The sequence below is a fragment of the Cucurbita moschata genome, unplaced genomic scaffold (assembly GCF_002738365.1).
Source record: "Cucurbita moschata cultivar Rifu unplaced genomic scaffold, Cmos_1.0 Cmo_Scf00050, whole genome shotgun sequence".
Lineage (NCBI taxonomy): Eukaryota > Viridiplantae > Streptophyta > Magnoliopsida > Cucurbitales > Cucurbitaceae > Cucurbita > Cucurbita moschata.
The window spans coordinates 140,459-166,019 of record NW_019268566.1 but is presented as its reverse complement, the minus strand read 5'-3'; the positions used below and the strand labels follow the sequence as shown (position 1 = coordinate 166,019).

The 25,561-nt window shown below is 36.4% G+C and overlaps 6 protein-coding genes across 10 annotated transcripts in view; 3 read left to right on the top strand and 3 right to left on the bottom strand.

Moving 5' to 3' along the window:
• Positions 1–123: 123 nt before the first annotated feature.
• LOC111435666 lies at positions 124–1,134 on the bottom strand. Its single transcript, XM_023073127.1, has one exon. The coding sequence runs from the start codon at positions 812–814 to the stop codon at positions 389–391; it is 426 nt and encodes a 141-aa protein (XP_022928895.1). The 5' UTR covers positions 815–1,134; the 3' UTR covers positions 124–388.
• A 675-nt stretch (positions 1,135–1,809) lies between these two features.
• Positions 1,810–4,532, bottom strand: LOC111435665 (HD domain-containing protein C4G3.17). Its single transcript, XM_023073125.1, has 8 exons — positions 4,254–4,532; positions 3,854–3,978; positions 3,724–3,761; positions 2,787–2,897; positions 2,610–2,689; positions 2,367–2,403; positions 2,240–2,281; positions 1,810–2,107 (listed from the first exon to the last, which is right to left on the bottom strand). Exons 1-8 carry the CDS (start codon positions 4,530–4,532, stop codon positions 2,022–2,024), a joined length of 798 nt encoding a protein of 265 aa, XP_022928893.1. The 3' UTR covers positions 1,810–2,021.
• Positions 4,533–5,781: 1,249 nt separating this feature from the next.
• LOC111435817 lies at positions 5,782–9,733 on the top strand. Of its 2 annotated transcripts, XR_002709125.1 has the most exons (10): positions 5,782–6,376; positions 7,383–7,463; positions 7,566–7,625; positions 8,382–8,425; positions 8,683–8,725; positions 8,827–8,898; positions 8,982–9,083; positions 9,197–9,327; positions 9,486–9,646; positions 9,682–9,733. XR_002709125.1 is itself a non-coding variant. In XM_023073382.1 (8 exons), exons 1-8 carry the CDS (start codon positions 5,990–5,992, stop codon positions 9,314–9,316), a joined length of 909 nt encoding a protein of 302 aa, XP_022929150.1. In that variant the 5' UTR covers positions 5,783–5,989; the 3' UTR covers positions 9,317–9,560. The 2 variants fall into 2 exon arrangements, 1 of the variants encoding a protein (XP_022929150.1); XM_023073382.1 differs by lacking the exon at positions 9,682–9,733 and having other exon boundaries at positions 5,783–6,376; positions 9,197–9,560.
• Positions 9,734–11,612: 1,879 nt separating this feature from the next.
• Positions 11,613–12,066, top strand: LOC111435819 (basic leucine zipper 43-like). The gene has a single exon (XM_023073383.1). The coding sequence runs from the start codon at positions 11,629–11,631 to the stop codon at positions 12,016–12,018; it is 390 nt and encodes a 129-aa protein (XP_022929151.1). The 5' UTR covers positions 11,613–11,628; the 3' UTR covers positions 12,019–12,066.
• A 2,120-nt stretch (positions 12,067–14,186) lies between these two features.
• Positions 14,187–20,379, bottom strand: LOC111435608 (protein STRUBBELIG-RECEPTOR FAMILY 5-like). Of its 2 annotated transcripts, XM_023073021.1 has the most exons (14): positions 20,109–20,378; positions 18,814–18,946; positions 18,652–18,723; positions 18,495–18,560; positions 18,341–18,412; positions 18,188–18,259; positions 18,038–18,109; positions 17,889–17,954; positions 17,737–17,802; positions 16,237–16,807; positions 15,899–16,167; positions 15,073–15,193; positions 14,852–14,988; positions 14,187–14,661 (listed from the first exon to the last, which is right to left on the bottom strand). In XM_023073021.1, exons 1-14 carry the CDS (start codon positions 20,191–20,193, stop codon positions 14,430–14,432), a joined length of 2,034 nt encoding a protein of 677 aa, XP_022928789.1. In that variant the 5' UTR covers positions 20,194–20,378; the 3' UTR covers positions 14,187–14,429. The 2 variants fall into 2 exon arrangements, with proteins under 2 accessions (XP_022928789.1, XP_022928790.1); XM_023073022.1 differs by lacking the exon at positions 18,652–18,723 and having other exon boundaries at positions 20,109–20,379.
• A 2,914-nt stretch (positions 20,380–23,293) lies between these two features.
• Positions 23,294–25,561, top strand: part of LOC111435647 (nuclear pore complex protein NUP160) — a 30,927-nt gene continuing 28,659 nt past the window's right edge. For all 3 annotated transcript variants that reach the window (XR_002709103.1, XR_002709102.1, XM_023073088.1), the window contains exons 1-4: positions 23,294–23,600; positions 23,689–23,821; positions 23,903–24,167; positions 24,543–24,603. Coding sequence is in view for 1 of the 3 variants with exons in the window: in XM_023073088.1 (XP_022928856.1) it covers positions 23,380–23,600; positions 23,689–23,821; positions 23,903–24,167; positions 24,543–24,603 (680 nt within the window). In the remaining 2 variants the exon portion in view is untranslated. The remainder of the gene's footprint in view (positions 23,601–23,688; positions 23,822–23,902; positions 24,168–24,542; positions 24,604–25,561) is intronic.

Genomic DNA, 25,561 nt, shown 5'->3' with positions numbered 1-25,561 from the left:
TTTTTTTTTTTTTTTTTTTTTTTTTTTTTTTTTTTTTTTTTTTTTTTTTTTTTTCCTTTTCCACGTACTTTGTATAATAGACAGCTCAGAGATGAGCTTTAGATCATGTATTTATGCCACAATAATGAGCACAGCCCTTCCTGTTGTTCTTTAATTCTATTTCAATATAATTGTTTGCTGATAGATTCACAGGCTACTCTGAGTTTGAGCCCCTCCCTCTCTCTCTCTCTCTCTCTCTCTCTCTCATACAAAGGAAAGGGGAAAAGAGAGAGAGAAGAAAAAACTTTTTATTTACTAAGTTATTCTCTTTCTGATGTTTTGGTCAATTTTGGCAGAAAAACAGCAGGAAATGAAGAATGGATATAGAAGGAGAAACAGAAAGGGCATCTCATGTAGAAGGTATTACTTGAATTAATTGATACTGTACATCCGTGGGGTCAAATGGCTCTTCATCTCTGCAGGAACCTGAAACTGAGTTACCCTTCCTTCCCCAAAAGCTTCCAAAACCAAACTCTCCCTTCTCATGCAAATCCTGCATCACCCTCTCAATCTCTTCCATACAACAACTCAAACCCAACCCATCTTCTTCACTTCTCATACAGCTTCCATTACTAATGCCTCTAACCTCATCTTCCATTACCATCTTTTCCTCTTTTTCTCTCATTCTTAGCCTTCTTTTGGCGAAGTCTCTCGTTTTTCGAACGAGTTTACAGGGAAGCTTGAGCAACAGAAGGAGAAGGATATGCAACGCCAGGCATTGGCAGCAACAGCATATGACAATGCAGTCGGCGGCTAGGGTGTTCATATCTTCCATGGCGGCGGAAAATGGTTGAAGGAAGGAAGTGATGGAGGAGAAGAAGATGATCAAAAGAGGAAGACATTGCTTGTTGAGGAGTTAGTTCCCTGTCTTGAAAATGGATTTGGGATGAGGGGAGGTATTAGGAAAGGTGAAGCAAAGAAAGTAGCAAAATGGAATTTTCCTTTGCATCATTGCTTAGCTTCAAATCTAACTTTTTTTGTATAGCATCCATACAGGCTTTGACAGATGACATGGGAATGTTGAGGTTGAAGGCCAACGAAAACTAAAATGTCTTTCCTTTTTGGGTATCATGGACCAACGGTGCCAAATCTAAGCAAAGTCTGGATTCTAGAATCACACAAACAAAATGGTACTTTTCTTCATCACCTCTGTAGATGTTGAGCTATGATTTGAACACATTAATTAAGAATATGTACTCTAAACAATTCAAAACTATTATATTTCCATTAACTTATTCGTGAACAATTTTCTAACATTTTAGAAATTTTGTTCCAATACAAATATACTCGTGTTTATGTGAAAAGTGAATGAAACATATTCATTAAAATAATATTAAATTTCGTGTAAATTTTTAGAGATTTCTAGAAAATTTTGATTCATAAAGTAACCTCAAATTGAATATGTAATCTATTGTTTTCTTATTATTTTACTTAACTTGAGACCTAAACTACCTATATTCTCAAGCTTCAATCTTCAGCTTCACACATCAATTTTCTTTGGGTGGATCTTTGGCTTATTGATCTTGTTAGGTTTGGCCTATATTCTTATATCGACAAGAGATCGATGTTCTTGAGTCAACGTTCAACTTATTGATGTTCTTGTATCAACCTTTGACTTATTGACGTTCTTGATCGAGCCTTTAACTTGATGTTCTAAAATCGATCCTTGGCTTCTTGATCTAATGGGATAGAGAGGATTCAAACCTTTGATCTATTGATGAATGATGTATAGTTTAACTAGTTAGCTACACTTCTCCCAACGAATCAAAATTAAAGACCAAATAGGTATCGATTAAATATATAATTTAACCGAAGAACCCTAAATTTAGAAATATGATGATGATGATAATAACTAAAGCCACTTCTCCCAGCAGGCATCACCAGGAGAGTGTGTTGTTCTAAGATACACAAATTCCAACTTTCTTAACTTGTGTATTGTGAGTTGGATGAACAATAAAGGAAGAAGTACCTAAAGAAGATCATCAATTATGTCTGTTTGTCAATCTTGAATTCCTTCTGGACAATACCTCAGCTGCCCAACTCTTTCCTACATCAGTCTGAAATTTTCCTGGAAAATGCACAGCAGTATTCATAGCGTCATTGAAACTTTCTAAAGTTAAGGGACTGGAAAACAAAATCATCAAAATTTATGGAATAAATTTATAGTTTAACTTAATATGGTAAAACAAGTAGAGTGTACCAGCTGTTGAATGGAAGAACTCATCAAGCTCCTTCCCATGTTCTGCCAATGTAATTAATTCATGTCAAATCTCAAATTTCAATCAGCTAATGTTTGTAGTGCAACCAGAACGTGGTTTTGGAGTTACCTATTTCATATTCAAATGCTTGAAGGATCAATTCAACCTACAAAATACACGACGTTCAGCAAAGGAGTGTTCTTAATCTGACATAACCACTAACATAAGCATAACACATTTACTCCTTCCCTCGAAGTCGGAAGTTCGAATGCTTACCTTGACATTCGTACTATAAAGAAAAAAGAAGCTTATGGAACCAACATGAAATACAATTTGCAGATAGTTTATCGAGATCGAGATCAAACAACATACTTTATCGAAGTCCTTCACAAGATTAGCCTCCAATGAAGAATTGTTTTCGTACTCGGTCCAAAGTTCTTTGATCTCTTCAGCTAAAAAAAAGGTCCAAAAAGATCAAGGAAGCATGATTTAATGCCAATACTTTCCGACGACTAACCAAACCCAAATCTCATAGGAATATTTTCGTACCTCTCATGCCTCCACCAAGAAGTTGGCACATTTCATTTAAAGCTGCTGACTCTCTTCTGCTCTTTTCTTCTTTCGGCACTCCATCAGATGGCGTAATATCTCCAACAATAGCTATCATAGTCCAAATACAATATCAACTCACTCAGGAGAAAAAAAAACATGTACATTCCTCCTATATCCAGTCACAAGCGGTGTTCGTAGTGTCTAACTCACTTAGGATCATGAAATAGACGATTTAAAGTAAACAGCCCAAAATTTGGTTGCAATATATGTACAAAAGTGACACCATATAAGTCATAAATAAACAGCAGCAACCTCGAGATAAACAGTAGTTGAACGATGTGTTTTATGTAATACAAGTCATCGTTAAATGGTAAAAAAAGGGTTGAAAAACAAGTATCTGGAGTTTCAATGTAGAATTAGAATGAAAAAAGGAAAGCAGACTCAAATATAAAGCACTATAAAATGGGGTTTAACATAAAAAGGCGTCAGATATAAAACTCATATAGTCAATCCAACCTAACTCAGTAGATAAGACACAAACTACCATCTAGAGGTTGATGGTTCAATCCCCGACTCTCACCATGGTTAAACAGAGATACAATGGCTCATTTCATGCCATTAGATTGCCTATACCGACACCCAAAGATCCAATGGCTCCGCCACCACATCCCACCTCACTAAATGAGACCCATCCCCATCCCCTCATCGACCCACTTCCGTAAGAAATCCCTCGTAAACTTCTCTCAAGTTTTACTGATTGACATTGAACCTTAACAAGGAGAAACTAAGTCAGGATGCCACTCAAAACAAACTGAATAAGAATAAGTCTATCTCCAATAGTTGAATAGCAATATCATTATCATTACTCGACGAGAATCTGCATAATTGCTAGAATTAAGTTCTGGAAATGATAAGAAATTGTGTCAGAAAGTACCTTCAGCAATATCATGCACAAGAGCTATCTTGATACACCTGATCAAAGGACAACAAGGTCATGGTGAAACAAAGTTCAATAGAAAGAGCTTCATAATAGACTTTTAAAGGCTCAGGTGAAAAAGTGCAACCTTTCTCTATTCACTCCTGGAAGATCACCGGCTATCAAACTCATCAAAGCCATGCGGTACATATGATCAGCAATTGATTCAGGACCATTTATTCCATGATTGATCCAGCCCTTTCTCTTCGTAGTCTACAAGAAAGAGAGAATAGCCAAGTGATTATTACCTCTAATAGAGATAATTTTCAGGTCAACACTTTTCTCACATAACACGCATAAACAAATACCAGTTCCTCTGCCAACAATGAAAAGAACATGGAAATGAATTCTAATTGTGGTTCGTTTGATATCTCCAAGAATCAGGCAAAAACAAAAGGTTAACGAATTCTTTATAATAAGGGGGAAAAAAAAGTTCCCCCAATTTCTCATTAGCCAATCTGCGTCACGTGACCAAATTGTGTGGATACCTTAAGCCGATGGCACAATGTAAGGAAATCAATAACCGATGACGACGAAGGCGAACCAGTGGACTCGAACAAAGGTCCAGATTCCCCCAAACTGAGCGGCTGCTTGGATCCATAGCCATCGGGAGTCGGCGCCTGAGCACGAACTGAAACGAGGCTCCGCCTAGGGAAGCCAGTGGGCGAAACAGGGTGCAAGAAGATGCGAGAAAAGAAAGCGAAGGAGGAACGAGGCAGTGAACGAAGCGGCGGAGATGCGAGATGGGTCGACGAATTGACAGCCATTGCTGAAGAAGGGCGAGATGGGTCGAATAATTAGGACAAGATTGTGAAGGGGAATAAAGAATCCGCTACAGATTAGTTGGGGAATTGGATTTTGAGAACGATAAAATAGAGGCCGGATTTGCTGGTGCGTCTCTCGGCCGCAGGAAGAATGAGAACCACCGCAAGAAAGGGGCTGTGTCCGATAACGAAGCGCGTGCGGCTAACAACAATGTCTGTTCTGAGGGCCTCTCTGCAATTTCACTTCTTTCATTTCTTGGCTTTTTCTCAATTGAACATTCATGCCCATAATAATTATTTTAAAAAAACGAAAATGTACCTTTATTGATATTTGCTAGTATGCCAGTGGATATTGTTGGGGCTTTTCTTCATGTGAGGGGAAGGTTTTCACACCCTTTAAAATGGTGGTTTGTCCTCCTCCCCAACCAACGTGGGACTTCACAATCCATCCCCCTTCAGGGCCATCATCCTCGCTAGCACTCTTTCCTTCCTCCAATCGATGTGGGACTGCCACCAAATCCACCCCCTTCGATGCCCAGCATCCTTACTAGTACACTGCCTCGTGTCTACCCCCTTCAGGGAACAGTGAGAAAGTTGGCGATCGTCCTGTGTCTGGCTCTGATGCCATTTGTAACCGTCCAAATTATACGGCTTAGAAAGCTGGGTATGGTTTAGGACGAGTTGTGAGCTACATTACATATGAGCTAAAAGGGTGAGCGTCATGCCTAATTCCTTATTGAACTTCGTGGGTAGGAACAAATTTTAGCCAATGACCAACTTAGGCTTTTGAAAGAGCATCAGTAGACGTGCATAGGTGGGTCTCCTTTTATATCTGGATTGTCGAACAAACATGGTTTACATCATCCCTAAGTTTCCAATTCTAGTAGTCATCTTTTCGCTCATACTAGGTCTTGTCGCATTAGTAACTTTTCAGCGCTCTAGAGCTAGAAGAATGGGCTATTGAGCTTTCTCGAGAGAATAACCACGATGTTATGTCCTAAAATTGAACTATATGGATCCCTTCTGAACGACCTCTCATGGAGTCAATACACAAATATGACCAAACCCTAAACCCTATAATTACATTCACGTGCACGATAGGATAATTTATGTCTAAGATTATAACGGCTACATGCAAGCTCATCTTTATTTTCCAAGATGTTCATAATTATAATTGCATCTTATTCATTTATGATGATGAAACTAAGTCCCTCTCGAACCACGGGTTCCTTACAACCGGGGGTTTGGTGGGAACGATGGTAGTGCGATGTAAATCGGTTTAGAAGGGTAGCGTGAAGGTTTGACGAGTGTTTGATATTTCCTCCAACGTAGAAAGAAGCCTACAACGTGGGAGTAAGGCTAAGGCCCAACCTCCGTCCCGGAAAAGCCCAGAGGGAAGAGTGACAGTTCGCGTAAATCTTCAACTTCTTGAGGTTTTTGATTCTCAACTCTTGTTCCTCATGATTTCTGGAAACCTTTATCCGTCCGTCTCCACATCATGTATTTTCCCACCAAAACCGACCTCGACCTCGACCACAGCTCATGTTCATCTTCCTCTTCCTCTTCTTAAAATCTCTTCCAAACTCAGATTAATTAGCTTCGAATCCGTCTCCCTCTCTTTTCCGACCTTCATTGCTTCTAAATCCAGTGTCAAGTCCACTAGATTTTCGAATTCGGTGGCAAAAGTTTATAGCTTCGAGGGCCAAAACCCCACTTCTTTGTCGGATTTGGAAGACTTGTCTGAGAATGGAGTTGTCTATAAGAAGACGCTGGCGATGGTGGAATGCTCCATGTTCGCTGCACTTAATGGTTTGGTCTACTTCTTGAGCAATTCACTTGCTCTCGAGGTTTGTATCTCTCAGTTTCTGCGAATTCTCTTCTTTCCCCCTCTGCTGCTGTTTCTATGATTTCCGTCTCCTGTTCTTCATACATGATGTTTTTCTGGTTATTTTTCTTCAAGAAGACGGATACCCCAAGTCCATCCGTGTGGTGGTTGGTTCTTCTTTGATGTCAGTTTGAAATGTCCTTTTTCCCTTGAAACAAGAAACTACTTTATCCACTTCAAATTTGTCACAATTGCCTAATCGTATGTGATTACTTAATACTTCTAATGTGATTTTTTTGAAAGAAAAATTCAATATGATAGTTTTCTGAAACATGACACCATGGGGCTTGTTTAGGGTACACTCTTAAATCTACCCCCAATAAATTGAAGAGAATTCCCATGATGAACAACAAGCTTGTAAATGGTCTTGGGTCTAGCAACAAACTGACTTTGACGATGAACAACAAAAGTATTATCCGTGGGAAATTTGAAAATGTAACAGGTTCCCAATGAACTCTTGGTCTTTATATGATGATGATTGAGGATGTGTGATGTATATGCCATTTTGAAGCGATCTTTTTCTTGAGGAAACCAACCAAAGTTATCTCATATTTTGAAGTGCCCAATAAACTTGTCTTATAGTTTTCTTTAACATGGATGTCAATTTGTTTATGAAAGTTCTCATAATATCGTTAGGAATCACGACTCTCTACAATGGTATGATATTGTCCACTTTGAGCATAAGCTCTCTTTGGTTTCTCCAAAATGCCTCATATCAATGGAGATAGTGTTCATTACTTATAAACTCATGTTCTTTCTTTCTCTTACTTAGCCAACGTGGGACTACTCCTTTCAATAATCCTCAACAAATAGAACATGCTTCTTTCTCATAAATTTTCACGTGTTCAAAGAAATTTATGTTTTTTATTAACTTAGATGAAGTGACCTCTTAGATTTCTTCGATCTTTTAGTAGCAGTTTAGTTTCTCGAATTTTAATTTCGTTCTGTTTTTACTTGATATTGGACAGAATTACTTCGGCTGTTTCTTCTGTCTACCGATAGTAATCTCTTCAATGAGATGGGGCATAGCAGCGGGGAGAAAAACCATGGTCTGTAGCTTCCAAGGATTCAGTTGTTCAACAATTGATTTTATGTTGTCTTGTTATTCGTATTACATCTAAGTTGTCGCATCTGATCTTCTTTCAAGACAGGTGGCAACATTCTTGCTGTTGCTGGTTTTGTCTGGTCCGGTGAAAGCTTTAACATTTCTGGTGAGCGTGCTTTCATAGTTCATCTTCTCAAATCTTAATTGCCTGTGGATTTATTTTCTTGTTTCAGAAATAATAATATCATATAAAAGAGGTTGCCTTTTAACCTATCCACCTTGTAAATTCTATCTTATGTAGAACAAAAAGAGAAAAATCAGGTCAATGGCCTTCTTATACCAGCTTTAAAAAGCTAAAAAGGTGGCCTTGAGGCTGCTCTCCCCTATGATTAAATAAGTGGTCATAAAAACTATACAAAGTACATAATCAGATATTATCAGACATAATTATGTTAAAGTACAAAAATAATCACCTTAATCAATTTGAACGTTCTAAAATAACAATCCTAAAGGCATTTGTTCGATGATTTTTTGAAGTTAATATTGTGGAGTATTGCAAATTATGATTTGAATCGTAGAATTGTTGATCCTGTCTCTGCAAATACAAGTTTAGATAAAATGTTTTTCTTTTCAACTATACATACCTTTTTAACATTGCTGCATTCCTAGTGGTATAGAGAGGCTAAGTGTTAGTAGATCATTAGAGAAAATCTGATACAAGATAGCTTTTGTGGCTTCAGCTTGTAGTGCCTTGTCCAGAGTGTTTTTGTAACATTTTGGGCTTGATGTTTTTTCCTTTTTGTGTATTTTCCATATATCTTTTGACATTCCTTAACCCTTATCGTATTGAGAGGGGAACGGTATTTAATAGTTTACCTTCTTCAGCAGAATGCCTGACGTTGTTGTATGCTTCCTTGTGCAGCTTAGGCATGGTTTAGTGGGGTTGACAATGGGCTCCTTGTGGAGGTAGGTGATTTACTATGCATATGACTATCCATAAATACATAATTAACCTCGATTTAGGCATAGGCCAATAAGGATTCATAAAGCTTGTGAAATCTCAGCATGCTAGTTGGTCGAGTTTCTTTTGTTAGTTTGGCGATGATGCACTGACCAAAGGCATTAATGGGGAGACATTTACTTCACTTCTCCGCTTTGAACTTATCCTAATAAGAACAGAAAAATAGTAAAAATTACTGCTTTCCTGTTTTGTATCTTCTCAGGCTTGGAGCAAATTGGAGTACCTCAATCTTTCTGTGCACAATCGTATTGTTTCCCTCTCTTTTCAAACGCCCATCTGAACAAATGATGTCTGCTAGTTTTTTTTTAATCCATTCTACTAACCAAGTACATGACTGTGCGTTTAGGTTCGGGCACTCGGGGCAGTGGGTTATGTCTTAATATCTTCATTCTTGATAAGAGAGAACATACTAGCTCTGGTAACAAGCTAATCTGAATCTCTGCTGCTATACTTCAAAGAAATCACCTCTCAAGTCTCGAAATACCTTTCGTGTTCATGCAGATCACTATAAATATTCACGCTTCGCTCACCCTTATCTTCACTGCCTCGGGTGTAAACTTGATTCCATCAATGAATGCAATATACGCTATTTTTGGGACACTGGTATGTTTTGTATTCTTCAATGAAGCTGGTGCAATGTAGGTTGTACTTGTATGACATGCATTGTAGAGATTTCATTAAACTTTGATTGATTTCTCCTCTCTGTGCTCTGAAAGGTAATGCTGAACTGTGGATGCTTCATGTTTTTGCTTCATCTTTTGTACTCCATATTCCTTACTAGACTTGGTCTGAAGACTTCATTGACATTGCCAAGGTGGCTGGAGAAGGCAATGTAAACATTCGACAGATATTAAATCGTTCACGATGATAAATACGCCATTTACTTTTTCCTTTTCTGAACGGAGGAAGAAATTGGTTAGGCTCACTGGAACGTTTACACCTGATATTTTCGCACGCATTGGCGAGCAGATACAGATTGTTTTTTCATATGTTATCATGTTCTAGGTTCAATAAATATGCCTGTCTGAATGTGGAAAATGCTTGGATTTGCAAAGAATGTATGCCATTGATTTTGTCCAATTGGATAAAATGGAAGGAAGTAACTGTTAGGTTAGGGAGATTCGAATTTCTGCTACTGCCCATCTAGAGCAAGCTTGTATTAATGGAGCTTTGTTAAGTTCCTGAGGAGTTGTATTAATGAAGCTTTGTGGACTGGAATATAGGATTTAGGGCTACTAGGGACGGGTTTTAAAGCTTTGTTGTCAGCCTCATAGTTTTAAAACTCGTCTATTAGGGAGAGGTTTTCACACTTTTATAAGAAATAATTTGTTCCCTTCTTCAACTAACGTGGGATCTCACAATCCACCCCCTTCGGAGCCTAATATCCTTGCTGGCACATCGTTCGGCGTCTAACTCAGATACCATTTGTAATAGCTCAAGCCCACCGTTAATAGATATTATATGTTTTGGCCCGTTACGTATTGCCGTCAGCTCCACGGTTTTAGAACGCGTTTGTGTTCACTCTACATCCACCTGAATGACTAGTACCGCAAGTGGGGCATGAAGGTCTCTCTGTTCTAGGGCCTCATAATGCTCTGATGTCTCTCTGCTAGAGGTTAAACTTGCGAGGCTGACGACGATACGTAATGGGCCAAAGCGGACAATATCTACTAGTAGTAGGCTTGGATTGCTACGCGTATTCCTTTAAAAATGATAAATACAAATGTACAGTGATAGTAGCAGCATTAAGAAAGTGAAGTTTCTAACAATAAAAAATTGTGAAATAAACATTAAATTATTACTACTATCTTCTTCCATCAAACTTCATATCTTAAAATATTTAAAACAACAAATTATCCACTTAAAGTTGGGGAAGAAAAACATGGTTATGGGTTATTTTGTTGTTAAAAAAATGATGAACATATGTTTAACATCCAAATTAGTGGTGGATTAGAACCTAAACAAAGCATGCTCAACACAAGTAAACAATATTAATTAATAATTTAACGAAAGACAAACCTACCAATACAACTTAGAACCACAATGGGAACACCAAGTGTGAACTAAACATAATTAAAAATAAATTAAATGGGAGTTGATAATGATGTTATGGAATTGATTATGACGAGCTTATCCTGTTTGGACCAATCATACAATATGTGAGAGATGATCTCATCAATGAATATGATTTCAAAACAAAATTAGTGGAGACAGTGGAAAAATCATACTGTTTTTAAAAAAAAAAAGTTAATTATTTAGATACACAAAATTTTGGACTATTATGTCCTCAACCTCATTTTTTAATTCCAATTTCGCCTCTATATTCTTTTTATGAACTATTCAATTTTTTTAATCCGCTCGAGATTTTGGATTGGTTGAGTTGGTGACTCGAATGACCCGAATAGTGAGAGAAGAATGTTGTCATGTACACCCGTTATAACCGGTAAATTGGATTATGTCGACGAATTGTTCATTTTTATAGTTGTTCACAGTACATGTCACACCAATAACTAAAATCTTGTAAAATTCAAATATAAATCATTTTCTTTCACAATGACAAATATTTTTATTTTTCATAACAATCTCAGAGGTAAGTTATGGCTGAATTAGGTTGTGCATCCCATCTTCACATTAGTTCCTACTCGCGTCGCGAACTGATCTAAATTTTTTATTTTTCAAAAATTCAACCAACCATATCGAAAAAGATTTATTCAAGCCTAACCCATACTGTTTAGATTGGGTAGTTCAATTTTTTGAGTTTTGGAGTCATATGAACACCTCTACAAAGTGTGTCATTAGCCATTAATAATGAACCATGAAATTATAAATAAATAAAGTTTTTGAGAAAGATATTTCTTTTTCATGATCAAATATAATAATTAAACTATAAGCATTTGTCATGTGTCACAACAGTCTAATTAAAAAAAAAATACAAATAAGATATACTGGTAAGTATTTTTCTGAAATAATATGTAAAATTCTCATTGGGCCACGTAGGTGCCCATGCACATTAGAAAAATAGTATTCTTTAACAATTAAATATAATGGTGGTGAAGAGTATTGTGGTTAATACATGAAGGCTAGTTTTAGTTTCCTATAAAACCCCACCAACCTTCCCATTTGGACACAACAATACAACCAGAAAGACATGCTTCTTCCAAGTGAAGTCCCAGAAGAAAGCTACTTTTGGACCATCCAAACCGATGACAACAACGATAATCTTCCGAACATGGCCTCGAGCGGTTGCGATGAGGAGCGAGCTAAAATGGTGGACGAAAGAAGGCAAAGGAGGATGATATCGAATCGAGAATCGGCTCGAAGGTCCCGAATGAGGAAGCAGAAGCATCTGAACCAGCTATGGTCCCAACTGGCTCGGCTTTGCAATGAGAACCGTGATCTTGAGGAGAAGGTGAGCCGTTTGATGGAGTCTCAGCAGCTCCTTCTCCAAGAGAATGTCAACCTTAAGCAACAAGTTTCGGGTTTTCGCCAAATCTTAAGGGACATGGAACTTGAACAACAACTCGTCGCCCAATTTTGATATATTATGTATCTATCAAACTCCTTCGCTTTCGGTTCAGTTCAGTTCGGTTTTGGAGTTGTTATGAAATAATGAATAAGAGTATGTGTTTGACGATGTGTCACGTCATAATTGGTTCTTATTCAAATTCATTATGTTTGAAATTTTAAGCTTTTCTGAATGGATAAAACAAGAGCCAATAGGCAATCATGAAGGATTTTGGTGGAAGGAGTAATAATTAATTATAACGTTGTAAAAGACAACCTAGTATGTGTTGTCGAAAGGGTGAGTGGTGTGGGAACAATTGCTTGTCAATTGTTTTTGCAAAAGAAGCCTGAGAGACTTGGACAAATGGTGGAGCTGCTGCTGATAGTGTGGCACATCATAAATGACTTTGGAAAAAGGACTATTTTACTTTATTTAGATTTCGTAACGTTTTTGTTTCTCGTGGACAGACATTAATCATCTTTGGCGGTGATCCAGCCGCACCTTCCAGTACAGCTACTTTGTTACGATTTCACTCCACTCACTAGTCCTGCCTTCAGCATCCTCTCCTTGCGGTTAAGGTAACGACTTCGGGCATGGCCAGCTCCCATAGTGTGACGGGCGGTGTGTACAAGGCTCGGGAACGAATTTACTGCTGTATGGCTGACCAACGATTACTAGCGATTTTGGCATCATGCAGGCGAGTTGCAGCCTACAATCTGAACTAAGGATAGGTTTCTGGAGTAGTTTCAGGTCCATGGCTCCTATTTCCAGCCTTCTCGGATCAACATTTGAGTGGTATAGTTAGATGTTTGTTTTCATTGTTTGACTTGGTCAAGGGTTTGATAGGGGTCTCTAGGTCTTTATGTCGAACAAATCTTGCCTAATTTCTCGGACTCGAGCCTCTAGCCCCGGTTTGAGAAGAAAGTTTTAAAAAACGGGGGCAGAGAGATTTCGAAAGAGAGTTTTGAAAGCAAGATTTGAGAAATTGGAAATGGTGTTATATAAGAATGTAAACAAAAAGGCAACAACGACGGCTTACTGCATATAACTATCGGGTAGGAAGAAGTTGACAACTAGTTATATCCCCCTCATACTGACCCAATATGGAATGGCAAATACCTATCTAGGATGAAAGAATATAAAAGGAGTTTGTAACGGGCATGCAACCATGGACAACACGTCTTGGACAAGCAAGACCGGGATATCCGTCATGCTGCCATTGACAACACGCCTTGGACATGCATGACTGTGACATCCTCCCCCACTCAATTGGTTGACGTCCTAGGCAACCGACTCATTACAACTCTATGTTGTAGACTGAGGTTGACTTTTAGGTCTCTTCAATGTGTTTCCAGTTGATTTCAATGTTGTAGAGTCTCATAAACTACTTCACAATGTGTTTCCAGTTGATTTCAATGTTGTAGAGTCTCGTAAACTACTTCTCAATGTGTTTCCAGTTGATTTCAATGTTGTAGAGTCTCGTAAACTACTTCTCAATGTGTTTCCAGTTGATTTCAATGTTGTAGAGTCTCGTAAACTACTTCACAATGTGTTTCCAGTTGATTTCAATGTTGTAGAGTCTCGTAAACTACTTCTCAATTAAACTACTTCACAATGTGTTTCCAGTTGATTTCAATGTTGTAGAGTCTCGTAAACTACTTCTCAATGTGTTTCCAGTTGATTTCAATGTTGTAGAGTCTCGTAGTTGTAGAGTCTCGTAAACTACTTCTCAATGTGTTTCCAGTTGATTTCAATGTTGTAGAGTCTCGTAAACTACTTCTCAATGTGTTTCCAGTTGATTTCAATGTTGTAGAGTCTCGTAAACTACTTCTTGGTTCGTTGGCTCTTGGCGTCTCCTCCGTCAAAGTTTCTCCTACATCTTTTGCTTCGGGATTTCTTCTTCAAACTAAAATCTCATGTTGACATCACTTTACACCACCACTGAACCCAACCCAAAGGTCTGGGACCACACCTATCCTACTCTTTCTCTCTCTCTTATAATTACTATTTAATATAGAGATTTGAACCTCTGATCTCAAGAAAATGAGTACACGTCAATTACCATTAAGTTGTACTCATTATGATAATAACATGCCATAAACCGACAATTACTAAAGTGTAACTAAGACACGTCGCTCTTACTAACCTCAAAGGTTGGCTAAAGGAGCTAAAAAGAAGCACTAAATTTATTAGACAAGAAAGAAAGTGAACATGCTACATAGGATTGAATCACTAATAGAATAGTCTAAGGCTATTCATGTGGAAATATAAAGGGAAAAGAGTTGATGTAAACTAAAAACTACATAGCCACGAATGAATGTGTGAACGAATAGAACGGCCAATTCTCTGAACGTGAGACTTATTTGTATTGAATGAATGAAACACATAAAATTAATACTCATAGTCATCCATTCCTTGAGAGGTTCAAAGATCATCTCTCACATTCATGCTGATCGTTGAACCAGAGTCACCAAGGCTTGCACCACCTCCGACATGGGAGGCCGAAATTCAGGCTCCGATTGCACGCAAAGGGCGATGATATCTGCAAATCTAGACACGGACTTCGGCGGATATAGCCCACGCAATGCAGGGTCTACCATTTTGTCCAATGCATCTATGTCATGCAGCTGTGGGGTTGCCCATCGGACTAGACATTGCTCCATCTTTGCCTTCCCACTAAACACATTCAAATCAAATCATTTGTATCATTTGTAACACGTTAAATTTCAAGTTCGGTTCATTCAGGGTCGTGTCTGATACGTTCTTGGTCTTAGTTCTATCCGAGCTAACGTTTCGAAAGCTAAACAGAGTTAATTTTGTTTAGTGGAACTTGACCAAAGTAAAACGAATAGAGTATAAAACGTACGAGTCATAAGGCATCCGCCCGGTCAACAGCTCCAACATCACCACTCCCAAACTGTAAATGTCACTCTTCATTGTGTAGCTTGAACCCTGTGTGCATTCTGGTGCATCATATCCACCTCCAGGCCTTCCACTTCTTAGCTGAAATTAATCAAATCACAATTGTTTAATTCTCAAACACAGTCTTTTATAGCACAGTTTATATAGTATGGAGAAGTATTGAACCTTGTAAAATGCTGCTAAACCGTAGTCCGAGAGACGGGGATTGAGTTCCGTGTCGAGCAATATATTAGAGGACTTGATATTCATGTGAATTATGGATGGCGAGCAAACCTCGTGAAGGTACCTGAAAAAAGTGCAATTGTAAAAAAGAAGGAAATATGTAACGGTCCAAGCCCACCGCTAGCAGATATTGTTCTCTTTGGGCTTTCCCTTTCAGGCTTTAAAACGCGTCTGCTAGGGAAATGTTTCCACGCCCTTATAAAGGGTGTCTCGTTCTCCTCCCCAACCAATGTGGGATATCACAATCCACCCCCTTCAGGGCCCAGCGTCCTCGCTGACACTCGTTCCTCTTTCTCTAATTGATGTGGGACCCCCACCAAATCCACACCCCTTCGGGGCCCAGCGCCCTTATTGGCACACCGTCTCGTGTCTACCCGCCTTCATGGATCAGCCTTCTCGTTGGCACATAGTCCAGTGTCTGGCTCTGATACCATTTGTAACGGCTCAAGCCCACCGCTAGCGGATACTATCCTCTTTTGGCTTCCCCTCAAGGGTTTAAAACGCGTCTGCTAAGGAAAGGTTTTTACACCTTTATAAAGGGTATTTCGTTCTCCTCCCCAACCAATGTGAGATATCACAAAATGAACATATGTTATTTACCGTTGAGCCATGAGTCACACTTTAAAATCTAAAAATTGTAAAACTTTGGTCGTTTCTTCTCTTATATATCTAACGGTGCAAAATTATGAGGTCCGATCACATTGTAACGCACTTAAAAAGCAAGAGAAGAATAAGAAGCATTGAGATGATATAGTTCAGAAGCACTTACTGAAGAGCTTTTGCAGTCCCCAAAGCAATTTTGACTCTAGTGTTCCATGTGAGTGGCTTACTGAAGTCATCCGACATGTGAAGAAACTCATAAAGTGAGCCATTCATGAAATATTCATAAACCAACATGTGCTGTCCCTGCTCTGAACAGAACCCAACAACTTCTGTAATGTTGGTGTGATGAAGCTTTGAAATGACAGCAACTACTGCAGAAAACTCCTCTGTTCTTCCTTGAAAAACTGATGAATCAATCTTCTTCACTGCCAACACCTAAAGAATTGTTTGATAGCGTTTAGTAATGGTTTATGTTCATTGTTCAAAAAAGGGGATTTGAATTACCTTCCCATCTCCATACTTGGCCTTGTAAACACGTCCAATTGAGCCCTCACCAAGAAGGCGACCAGTAGCGAAGTTAGCAGTAGCAGTCTGCAAATCAGCCAATGAGTAGGAAATGACACGCACGGAAGTGCTCCTCCTGGAACTGAGGCGGCTTGCAAGCTGAGTATCACCGGAGGGCTTGACAGCATCAAAAGGTGGAGGAGGCCTAAGCCCACTGAGAGGCTTTATGTCAACAGAGACATCTGAGGTGCATGATTTTCTTTCAATTGCATTATTATTGTTAGTGTTATTGTGCAAATCTTTGGACGGTTGATGGGGTGTGCGTGGAGTTAAGGATCCGCTGTGTTGGTTTGTGTCTTCATCAAGAAAGTGGGAAGGAGGTGACCTTCTTGAGAACAATGCTATGATTATGGCGATTACTGCTAATACTCCCATCACTATTCCTGCTATGGCCATTCCACTTACTTTTGGGGATGAGTTGCTTGACCCGTTTTTGTTCTTGTTTTTCTTTGCCATATCTCCTGGTGGTGGAGGAGGAGCTGGTCCAGATGACCATGAATTGCCTCCAGTTCTTCACCAAAGTATAAACATCAAACAAAAAAGACAACAAGAATCGATCAACTTGCATTTAAAGCATCATGTTTCAATTCATTTATAACGATCTTTATAGAAAGTTTGTTGTAACGGTCTAAGCCCACTGCCAGTAGATATTGTCCTATTTGGGCTTCTCCTCAAGGTTTTTAAAACGTGTTTGCTAGTGAGAGGTTTCCACACCCTTATAAGGAATGTTCCGTTCCTCTCTCCAACCGATGTGGGATCTCACAATCCACCCCCCTTGGAGACCCAGCGTCCTTGCCGACACACCGCTTGAAACTTGGCTCTAATACCATTTGTATCAGCTCAAGCCCACCTCTAGCAGATATTGTCATCTTTGGGCTTTTCCTTTCGGGCTTCTCCTCAAGATTTTTAGAACACATCTACTAGGGAAAGGTATCCACACTCTTATAAGGAATGTTTAGTTCCCCTCTCTAATCGATGTGGGATCTCACAATCTACCCCCGTTGGGGCCAACGCCCTCACTGACACACCGCCCGAAACCTGGCTCTGATACCATTTCTAACAACCCAAACCCACCACTAGCAGATATTGTCCTCTTTGGGATTTCCCGTTCGGGCTTCCCCTTAAGGTTTTTAAAACGCATTTACTAGGGAGAGATTTCCACACCCTTATAAAGAATATTTCGTTCTCCACCTCAACCAATGTGGGCTCTCACATTTGTAGGAGAGGAACGAGAAACTTTTGTCTCATAGGGTTGCCAAATATTTCTTCTAAGTTTCCGTTTCTTTCATTTAACTTCCTAAGTTTCTAAATTTGAAAAAACCCATATGAGTACAGCTCAACGGACATAAAACATGTATTATCGATCAAAGGTTTGGATCTCTCGGCTCTCGTCGTTCGTGCATGAAAGAGAGAGTGAAAAAAAGGCAGTGCCATACTTACTCCAAATTATCTATGTCCTGAAGGCTATCAGGAATCCATCCAGTAAACTTGTTATTTGTGACTCTCCTTCAGCCAAAACATCAACAAATGAGTTAAAAGGCTTCAAAACTCTTGAAACAGACATGCATTATCTTATGTTGGGAGCTACTTACAAATCTTTGAGTGGAAGATCAGCAAGAACATTAATAGAACCTGTAAATCCATTATTTTGTATATGCCTATAAAAACGAGTAAAAACGTTAATTACTGACAGTAAAAAACTCAACAACTCTCAGTCTACCAATCTTAATTTGCTTCTCACAATACAGTAAGGCTTGAAAGATTCTTAAAACTTAGAGGTAAGTCTCCTGAAATCGAGTTGAATGAGAGATCCCTGTAAAAAAAAAAACATTGGTTTGTTAAGGTAAAACATTAATGAATGGATAATTTTACATATTTTAAGGTTACTTACATCCTGTTGAGTTTAGAAACGTTGCCAAACATGTCACTCAATTGGTTGCTCAGCTGATTATGCCCAAGATTTCTGCAGCCGACAGACAAATCATCATAAGATCATGTGGCAAACATATGAAGCTACAAGAACATGTTAGTTTAAGATACTTACAAAACTTGAAGATTAGACATCTGAGATATTGAATACGGCACGCTTCCGGTGAAGCTGTTTGTGGAAAGATCGCTACATATATCGAAAAACGTGTTAATTGAACGACTTATTAGGACGTCGATTCAAACAGACACTGCATATACGAAACACTTACATGGAAACTGCATTAGGGGGAAGCTGATAAGGGATATCGCCATTCAGGTTGTTATTGCTCAAATCACTGTACTATCACAAGGAACAGCATGCTTATTACCTTAAACTGATGTCGTTTAATTAACAAAAACATGTTTAGATGATTAAGTGGGTCTCACAAGGAGGTGACAGAAGCCAAATTTGAAAGCTGGTAGCCTAATGTTCCACTCAGTTCAAAGTTTGATAAAGTTCTGTAGGGTAAAAAACGCCAAAATTTAACCCTTACAAGTTAATCCAAGGTAATTTAAAGAACAGTAAGAGAGGTAAAGTTTTGAAATTACATTTCAGTGATGGATGATCCTGAGCATTTGATCCCTTCCCAAGAATCCCCACATGGGTCACCCCCACTTGACTTCCAACGAGAGAGTTGTGAAGGTGAATTTAAACTGCTAAACATCACATTCAATGCAGAAACTGCAACCAAAAAAATTGAAAGTAATTCGTTTCGTGAACCATACAATTACAGATTCGAAATTGAAAGTAATTGAAAGTAAGATATGCCAAATTCCATCAAGTGTACAGACAGAATCTAATTATACACGTGAGATTCGACATTGGTTGGAGAGGGAACAAAGCATCCCTTATAAGGGTGCAAAGGGTCATGGACCATACAAGTACGCAACGAGCCCGTGCAAAGGGTTTAGTTAAGATATGTCAAATTCCATCAAGTATACAAATAGAATCTAACTAGCAGACACGTTTTAAAACCGTGAGGTTGATGGCGATACGTAACAGGACAAAACAAACAATATCGATTAACGGCGAGCTTGGGATTTTACAAAATGTTATCAGAGTGAGTCACCAAACCGTACGAGATTATAAAATGTTATCAGAGTCAGTCACCAAATAGTGTGATGTGATAAAATGGTATCAGAGTCAATCACTAAACCGTGCGAGGTTAGAAAATGGTATCAAAGTCAGTCACCAAACAGTACAAGGTTATAAAATAGTATCAGAGTCAGTCACCAAACAATGCAAGGTTATAAAATGGTATAAGAGTCCGTCGCCAAACAGTGCGAGGTTATAAAATGGTATAAGAGTCCGTCGCCAAACAGTGCGAGATTATAAAATGGTATCAGAGTCAGTCACCAAACAGTGCGAGATTATAAAATGGTATCAGAGTCAGTCACCAAACAGTGCAAGATTATAAAATGGTATCAGAGTCAGTCACCAAACAGCGTGAGGTTATAAAATGGTATCAGAATTAGTCACCAAACAACGGGTCGGAGTAGTGCTAGACATTCTTTGTACTAGATGTGTTTTAAAACTGTGAGGGGTGATATGTAACGAGCTGGCTAGCGATGGGTTTGGGCTGTTACAAAACATTTCCACACATAACCGAACGAGTCTGATTCTAACCTAACCCGGTTGGTTAAAGTATAAGAAAATGTCAATCGTAACGTTACGCGATGGTTAAGAGATTAGTAACCTTTTCGAATCTGTACCGATAACATGTATGAAGAACGTTCTGATATAATTTAGGTACAAGTGAGAACAAAATGCAATGAATCATGAAAAATACAAAGGAAAGGGAATAAAATTGAGAGGAAGAGAAAGAGAAGGGGATGTTGGTTACCGTCGGACGCTTTGGTTTCAGAAACAACTGGAACTGCATGGACGGAGATCTGTATGATCCAGAACACAAAAACATTGAGGTTCATGATTGATGATAAGCAAAGAGGGGTTGAAAAAATGGAAGGATTCAATTGTGGAGGGATTCAAGTGATGAAGAACAATCATCAGGCTTCAAATGGAGTTACGCTTGTGGGTTTTGGGTTGAGATTGAGATGAATATCCCACAAAAATGGGATGGACAGATTTTAGTAGGACGAACAAAAAAAGGCAAATGGAGCTGTAATCTCATCATTAATACTTAAATCCTAAATTTAGGAGTGAGAGACAAGACAGGACAGAAGTATTCTCGTACCATGAGCTGTTTCTTTTGAATGGGTCGTTAAGTATCTCTGTTCTGACAAGACAGGACAGAAGTATTCTCGTACCATGAGCTGTTTCTTTTGAATGGGTCGTTAAGTATCTCTGTTCTTCCTAATTATAGGAAGTTTGCTTAGTTTATTTACTCTATTTGGCCTGAGCTGTTCTATCATGGGGTTAGATCACTACTTTTTCAAAAGGATCTTTAATAATTTTAGATTTTTTTCATACTTAAATTATAAATTAAATACCTGATTACCAAATTTAGAGTATAAATAGCGACATATTTTAGTGTCTTTCTTTACCTCTAGTATTCGTCTCTTTTGAAGATGGGTAACTTCTATGAATTAACTTGAGCTAAATTATTAATGTCTCGATGTCACGACAAATATTTTTTAGTATTTGGAAATTAGGGAGAACAGGGAAGATTGCCTAAAATGAATGTACATACATAAAATGTTATGATACTAAAACTTAGGGGTGTATATTATTCGGGTTGGAGGATTTTTTTTTACCCAACCCAAAAATTCGGGTTGGTTGGATAGGTAACCCAACCCGAAACTTACCACAACCTAACTCTCTATTTTTGGGTTGGGTCAAATTTTTTTTTTTAAGTTTTATTTATCCATATTTATAATTATTGGAATACAATCCTACCTAAAATATATTGAAAGTTATCAAACAAACACAAATTAATCTATAATTATTGAAAATAATAATAATAATAATAAATTAAAAAAATATAAAAATATTTTAATTGAAATAGTCCTATATTACTTAAAATATATATATATATATATATATATATATATATATATATATATATATATATATATATATATATGTATATATATAAATATAAAAATTGTGATATAATAATTACTGTTAGCTTATTATAAAGTTATATTACCTTAGAAAAATAAAAATAATAATAAAGTGTTATAAAAAAATATATAAAAATAATGTATTTATAAAATATATATATATATAAGAAACTAAGAAATTAAAAACAATAAAACAACAATGTATTTGACGGGAGTCGAACCCGAATATGAATGTTTTTGGTTTCGGTTGGGTTGTCAAATTTTTTTTAAGTTTTATTTATCTATATACCGTCCTACATAAAATATATTAAAAGTTCCCAAATAAACACAAATTAATCTATAATTATTGACAAAAAAAAAAATAAAAAAATAATAATAATAAATTAAAAAAATATATAAAATATTTTAATTGAAATAAGCCTATATTACCTTAGATAAATAAATAAATAAATAAATATATATATATATATATATATATATATATATAAAAATTGTAGGTATAAAATTTATTAATAGTTATATGTTAGTTTATTATAAAGTTATATTACCTTAGAAAAATAAAAAATAAAAATATATATAAATTGTGATATAATAATGATATGTATAAAATTTATTAATAGTTATATGTTAGCTTATTATAAAGTGTTATAAAAATAATACGAAATATTAAGGTATTTATAAAATATATATATAAAAGAAACTAAGAAATTAAAAATAATAAAATCACAAAATAATATTAAAAAATTAAACCAAAAGCAAGAAAAATAAATTAAAAAAAAAAATATATATATATATATATATATATATATATATATAAATAATATGAAATATTAAAATATTTATAAAAAATATATATAAAAGAAACTAAAAATTAAAAATAATAAAACAACAAAATAATATTTAAAAAACAAAGGTAAGAAAAATAAAATAAAATAAATATATATATAAATTGTGATATAATAATATTGCTGGGACCCGAGAGAATCTCCCCCATTCTTCGGTTATGTGTGGAAAGATAGAAATAAAATGACTACCATTTTGGGGTATTCACTTAATTTTGTTAGGTATAGGTGCTTCTCTTCTAGTATTCAAAGCTCTTTATTTTGGGGCGTATATGATACCTGGACTCTGTATGTATAAAATTTATTAATAGGTATATGTTAGCTTATTATAAAGTTATATTACCTTAGAAAAATAAAAAATAGAGTGTTATAAAAAAATATATAAAAATAATACGAAATATCGATGTATTTATAAAATATATATATATAAAAAGAAACTAAAAAATTAAACCAGAGTTAAGAAAAAGAAATTAAAAATAATAATAAAAAATAATGTTGCTATGTATAAAAAATAATATAAAAAAATTAAACCGAAGGTAAGAAAAAGAAATTAAAAATAATAAAATAATTAAAAAATATATATAAATGGTGATATATTAACAGTTATATGTTAGCCTATTATAAAATTATATAAAAATAATACGAAATATTAAGGTAATTATAAAATATATATATAAAAGAAATTAAGAAATTAAAAATAATAAAACAATAATAAAAAAAAAATTATGATATAATTATATGTATAAAATTTATTAATAGTTATATGTTAGTTTATTATAATACGAAATATTATATATATATATATATATAAAAGAAACTAAGAAATTAAAAATAATAAAATAACAAAATAATATTAAAAAATTAAACCAAAGGTAAGAAAAAGAAATTAAAAATAATAAAATTAAAAAAATAATGTATATAAAAAATAATATTAAAATTATTTATAAATACTTTTTTAGATAATTTTGAAATAAAGTGTTAAGGAGTATCTGTCATTTTTTAAGTTTAGAAATATAATTAAAACTAAAAAAAATATTACTAATGTAACCTAAAAGTATATAATATATATATTTTTTAATTTTTATTAATTTAACTATTTAAAAATATTATTAATGTAATTTATTTTAATCTTAAAAAAACAAAAGAATTAAATCCAAGCAAAAAGTATTCCCAGCCGATTGTGACAAAAACCAGAAGTAGGGTTCTAGCTACGTTCAGTTCACAAGAGAAGGATTGCTGCAGACAGTGAATGAAACCGACAAGAACGGAGAACATGGGGCGTCGGGTGCCATTAACCGGAATGGAGACCTCGATCATGGCTACCGACGCTGTAGAATTCGATGTTTCTGTTCCTTCTTCCTCATTAAGAGATGGCGCCATTACTTCCGTTGCTCCACCAGCTTGCACCTCATTCACTGAGGACCATGCCTCTTGCGCCGTCGTAGGAGATCCTCCAACCTATCTCATCTGGTATGTTCCTGATTTCCCTCGCACTTTATTGACTCCCTGGTTCGGTGCTAATAAGCCCTGTTGCCCTTCCATTCTTCTTACGCATCAGGAGGATTCGGAAGATTCGACCTCATGTGGTCGAGCTGCTTCAGTTTTCAACTGCCAATGAATTTCGTAGGATTGGTCTTCGAATTGCCTTTCCGGAAACACTTCACCCAGCCGTGTTTGTCTGCACTAACGAGGTTAATTTCCATTTTCCTAGTCTGAATTTTCAGCCTGTTGGAATATTTCGACGTATTATTTATGGCCGTGTAACACTGCAGATAAGTTCGTCTACTGGACATCCTTTCTTGATGTACGCCGTGACTTCGTCCGGGATCGCTTATTGTTTGAAGCTGCGAAATGTTTCCTCATACATATCCTGCTCTGTCATTCCTCTTGATGAGGTTGTGGAGTTTAATTTGCACACTCATCAGGACAGCAAACCAGTAACCAGCGTCTCTGCTATATCTGGATGTCTCGTGATTGGGAGAAATGATGGATCAGTTTCATGTTTCAAACTTGGGTCGCTTGACCAACATAGCCCTGGTATGTATTTACTTTTCATTTCAACCAGTGGCTACATTATCTATTGTAATTTGTCCAAGCATGATCGAGAAAAATAGGAAGCTTCTTTATGCGATCCAGAACAGATGGTTGTTGGCTTAAAACTGTAGGATGTTCTTTGTCAATTCCGAAATGCTTTCGTGTATTGCTATTTCACAACTGTTATTTTTATTTATTACTGTTTAGACGGCGGCTTAGACTGTGCCACCGGATGTCAATGCAAACATACAGCTATCTGCAATTGATTTTAATTCTCCATATTTTGTCCCACCCTGCTATTTAGAATCCTTGAAAACTTGTATTATTTTGTTACATTTACGCATTATCTCTAACAATTAGTATTTATTTAACTTCTAGGTTTTCAACATGAACTACGGGATGATTCAGGATTCAATCGTCTCTTGGGTTTCATTTCAAGGTGCACACTTTTGAAATATCACATTATTCAGATGTGCATCTTACTTAAATTTGCTTGCTTCTTGTTTCTGATTGAATGATTGGCAATGAGGTTGGCGTTTTCAGTCGCAAGCACATATTTGAACATGTATTTTTAAAGAACATTTTAAGAAGGATTATACTTAATATTAATTAGCATTACTTTAAGGTTATCAATAGAGGTTGGCATTATAGTTCACATCCTTAAAAAAAAAAAAAAGGTTGGCATTGGCAAGCAAATTTAGTTTTGGAGTGCAGGGTGTTTCTTCCTGCAAGAAGAGATTTCCTATTCTATTCAGCATTGTGTTGGCTCTTAGTGGTTCTATCTTTTTTCAAAGATCAATTATTATCTTGGAGGGAGTCTATTGTTTTGTCCAAGTTCTACTCTATTCATTGGTGCTCTTTGTTTGATAATTACACTCATGATATTTGTTTTGATTGTGTTGCATTCACTTTCCCTTGTTAGTTTTATTTTTTTGCTTTATTTTTCTCCAAATTGAAGACTGTTTTCTTGTTTTACTTTTTCACCGATCACTGAAAAGTTCATTTTTTATGACCAAAAAAAAAAAAAAAAAAAAAGAACTTTGGGATTTTGAGTAGCATTACTTGGTCATTTTCCTTGGTTTCTTTGATTTATTAATTATTATTTAATAGATATTAAAATGCACTCTCATTTAATTGAGGAAAAGAATTTAGGCAGAGGTAACAATGTGGATATTTTTATGGTGAGGAAGTCAACATCCATATATACGTAATGACAACGTGGAAGCAATTTTTTTTGGACAGGAAATTGAAAAGGAACTAAAGAGAGGTATCGAGGAACAAGTGAAATAATGTTTATGGAATGGTCTTGTTGAATATTTGCAAGTGTTGGGTATATTCGTCTTAAGTTCCAAGCCGAAGGTGAAAGAAAAATATCTTCGGGGGGGGGGGGGGGGGAA

Coding starts and splice junctions, on each gene's coding strand:
- LOC111435819 (XM_023073383.1), top strand. CDS start 11,629: ATGCTTCTTCCAAGTGAAGTCCCAGAAGAAAGCTACTTTTGGACCATC.
- LOC111435666 (XM_023073127.1), bottom strand. CDS start 814: ATGGAAGATATGAACACCCTAGCCGCCGACTGCATTGTCATATGCTGT.
- LOC111435817 (XM_023073382.1), top strand. CDS start 5,990: ATGATTTCTGGAAACCTTTATCCGTCCGTCTCCACATCATGTATTTTC. Junction 8,426..8,682: donor ACAATGGGCTCCTTGTGGAG/GTAGGTGATTTA, acceptor GTATCTTCTCAG/GCTTGGAGCAAATTGGAGTA. Junction 8,726..8,826: donor CAATCTTTCTGTGCACAATC/GTATTGTTTCCC, acceptor CTGTGCGTTTAG/GTTCGGGCACTCGGGGCAGT.
- LOC111435608 (XM_023073021.1), bottom strand. CDS start 20,193: ATGAACCTCAATGTTTTTGTGTTCTGGATCATACAGATCTCCGTCCAT. Junction 18,947..20,108: donor TGAAACCAAAGCGTCCGACG/GTAACCAACATC, acceptor TTTTGGTTGCAG/TTTCTGCATTGAATGTGATG. Junction 18,260..18,340: donor ATGTCTAATCTTCAAGTTTT/GTAAGTATCTTA, acceptor TGTCGGCTGCAG/AAATCTTGGGCATAATCAGC.
- LOC111435665 (XM_023073125.1), bottom strand. CDS start 4,532: ATGGCTGTCAATTCGTCGACCCATCTCGCATCTCCGCCGCTTCGTTCA. Junction 3,979..4,253: donor CATTGTGCCATCGGCTTAAG/GTATCCACACAA, acceptor TCTTTCTTGTAG/ACTACGAAGAGAAAGGGCTG. Junction 3,762..3,853: donor CCAGGAGTGAATAGAGAAAG/GTTGCACTTTTT, acceptor TCCTTTGATCAG/GTGTATCAAGATAGCTCTTG.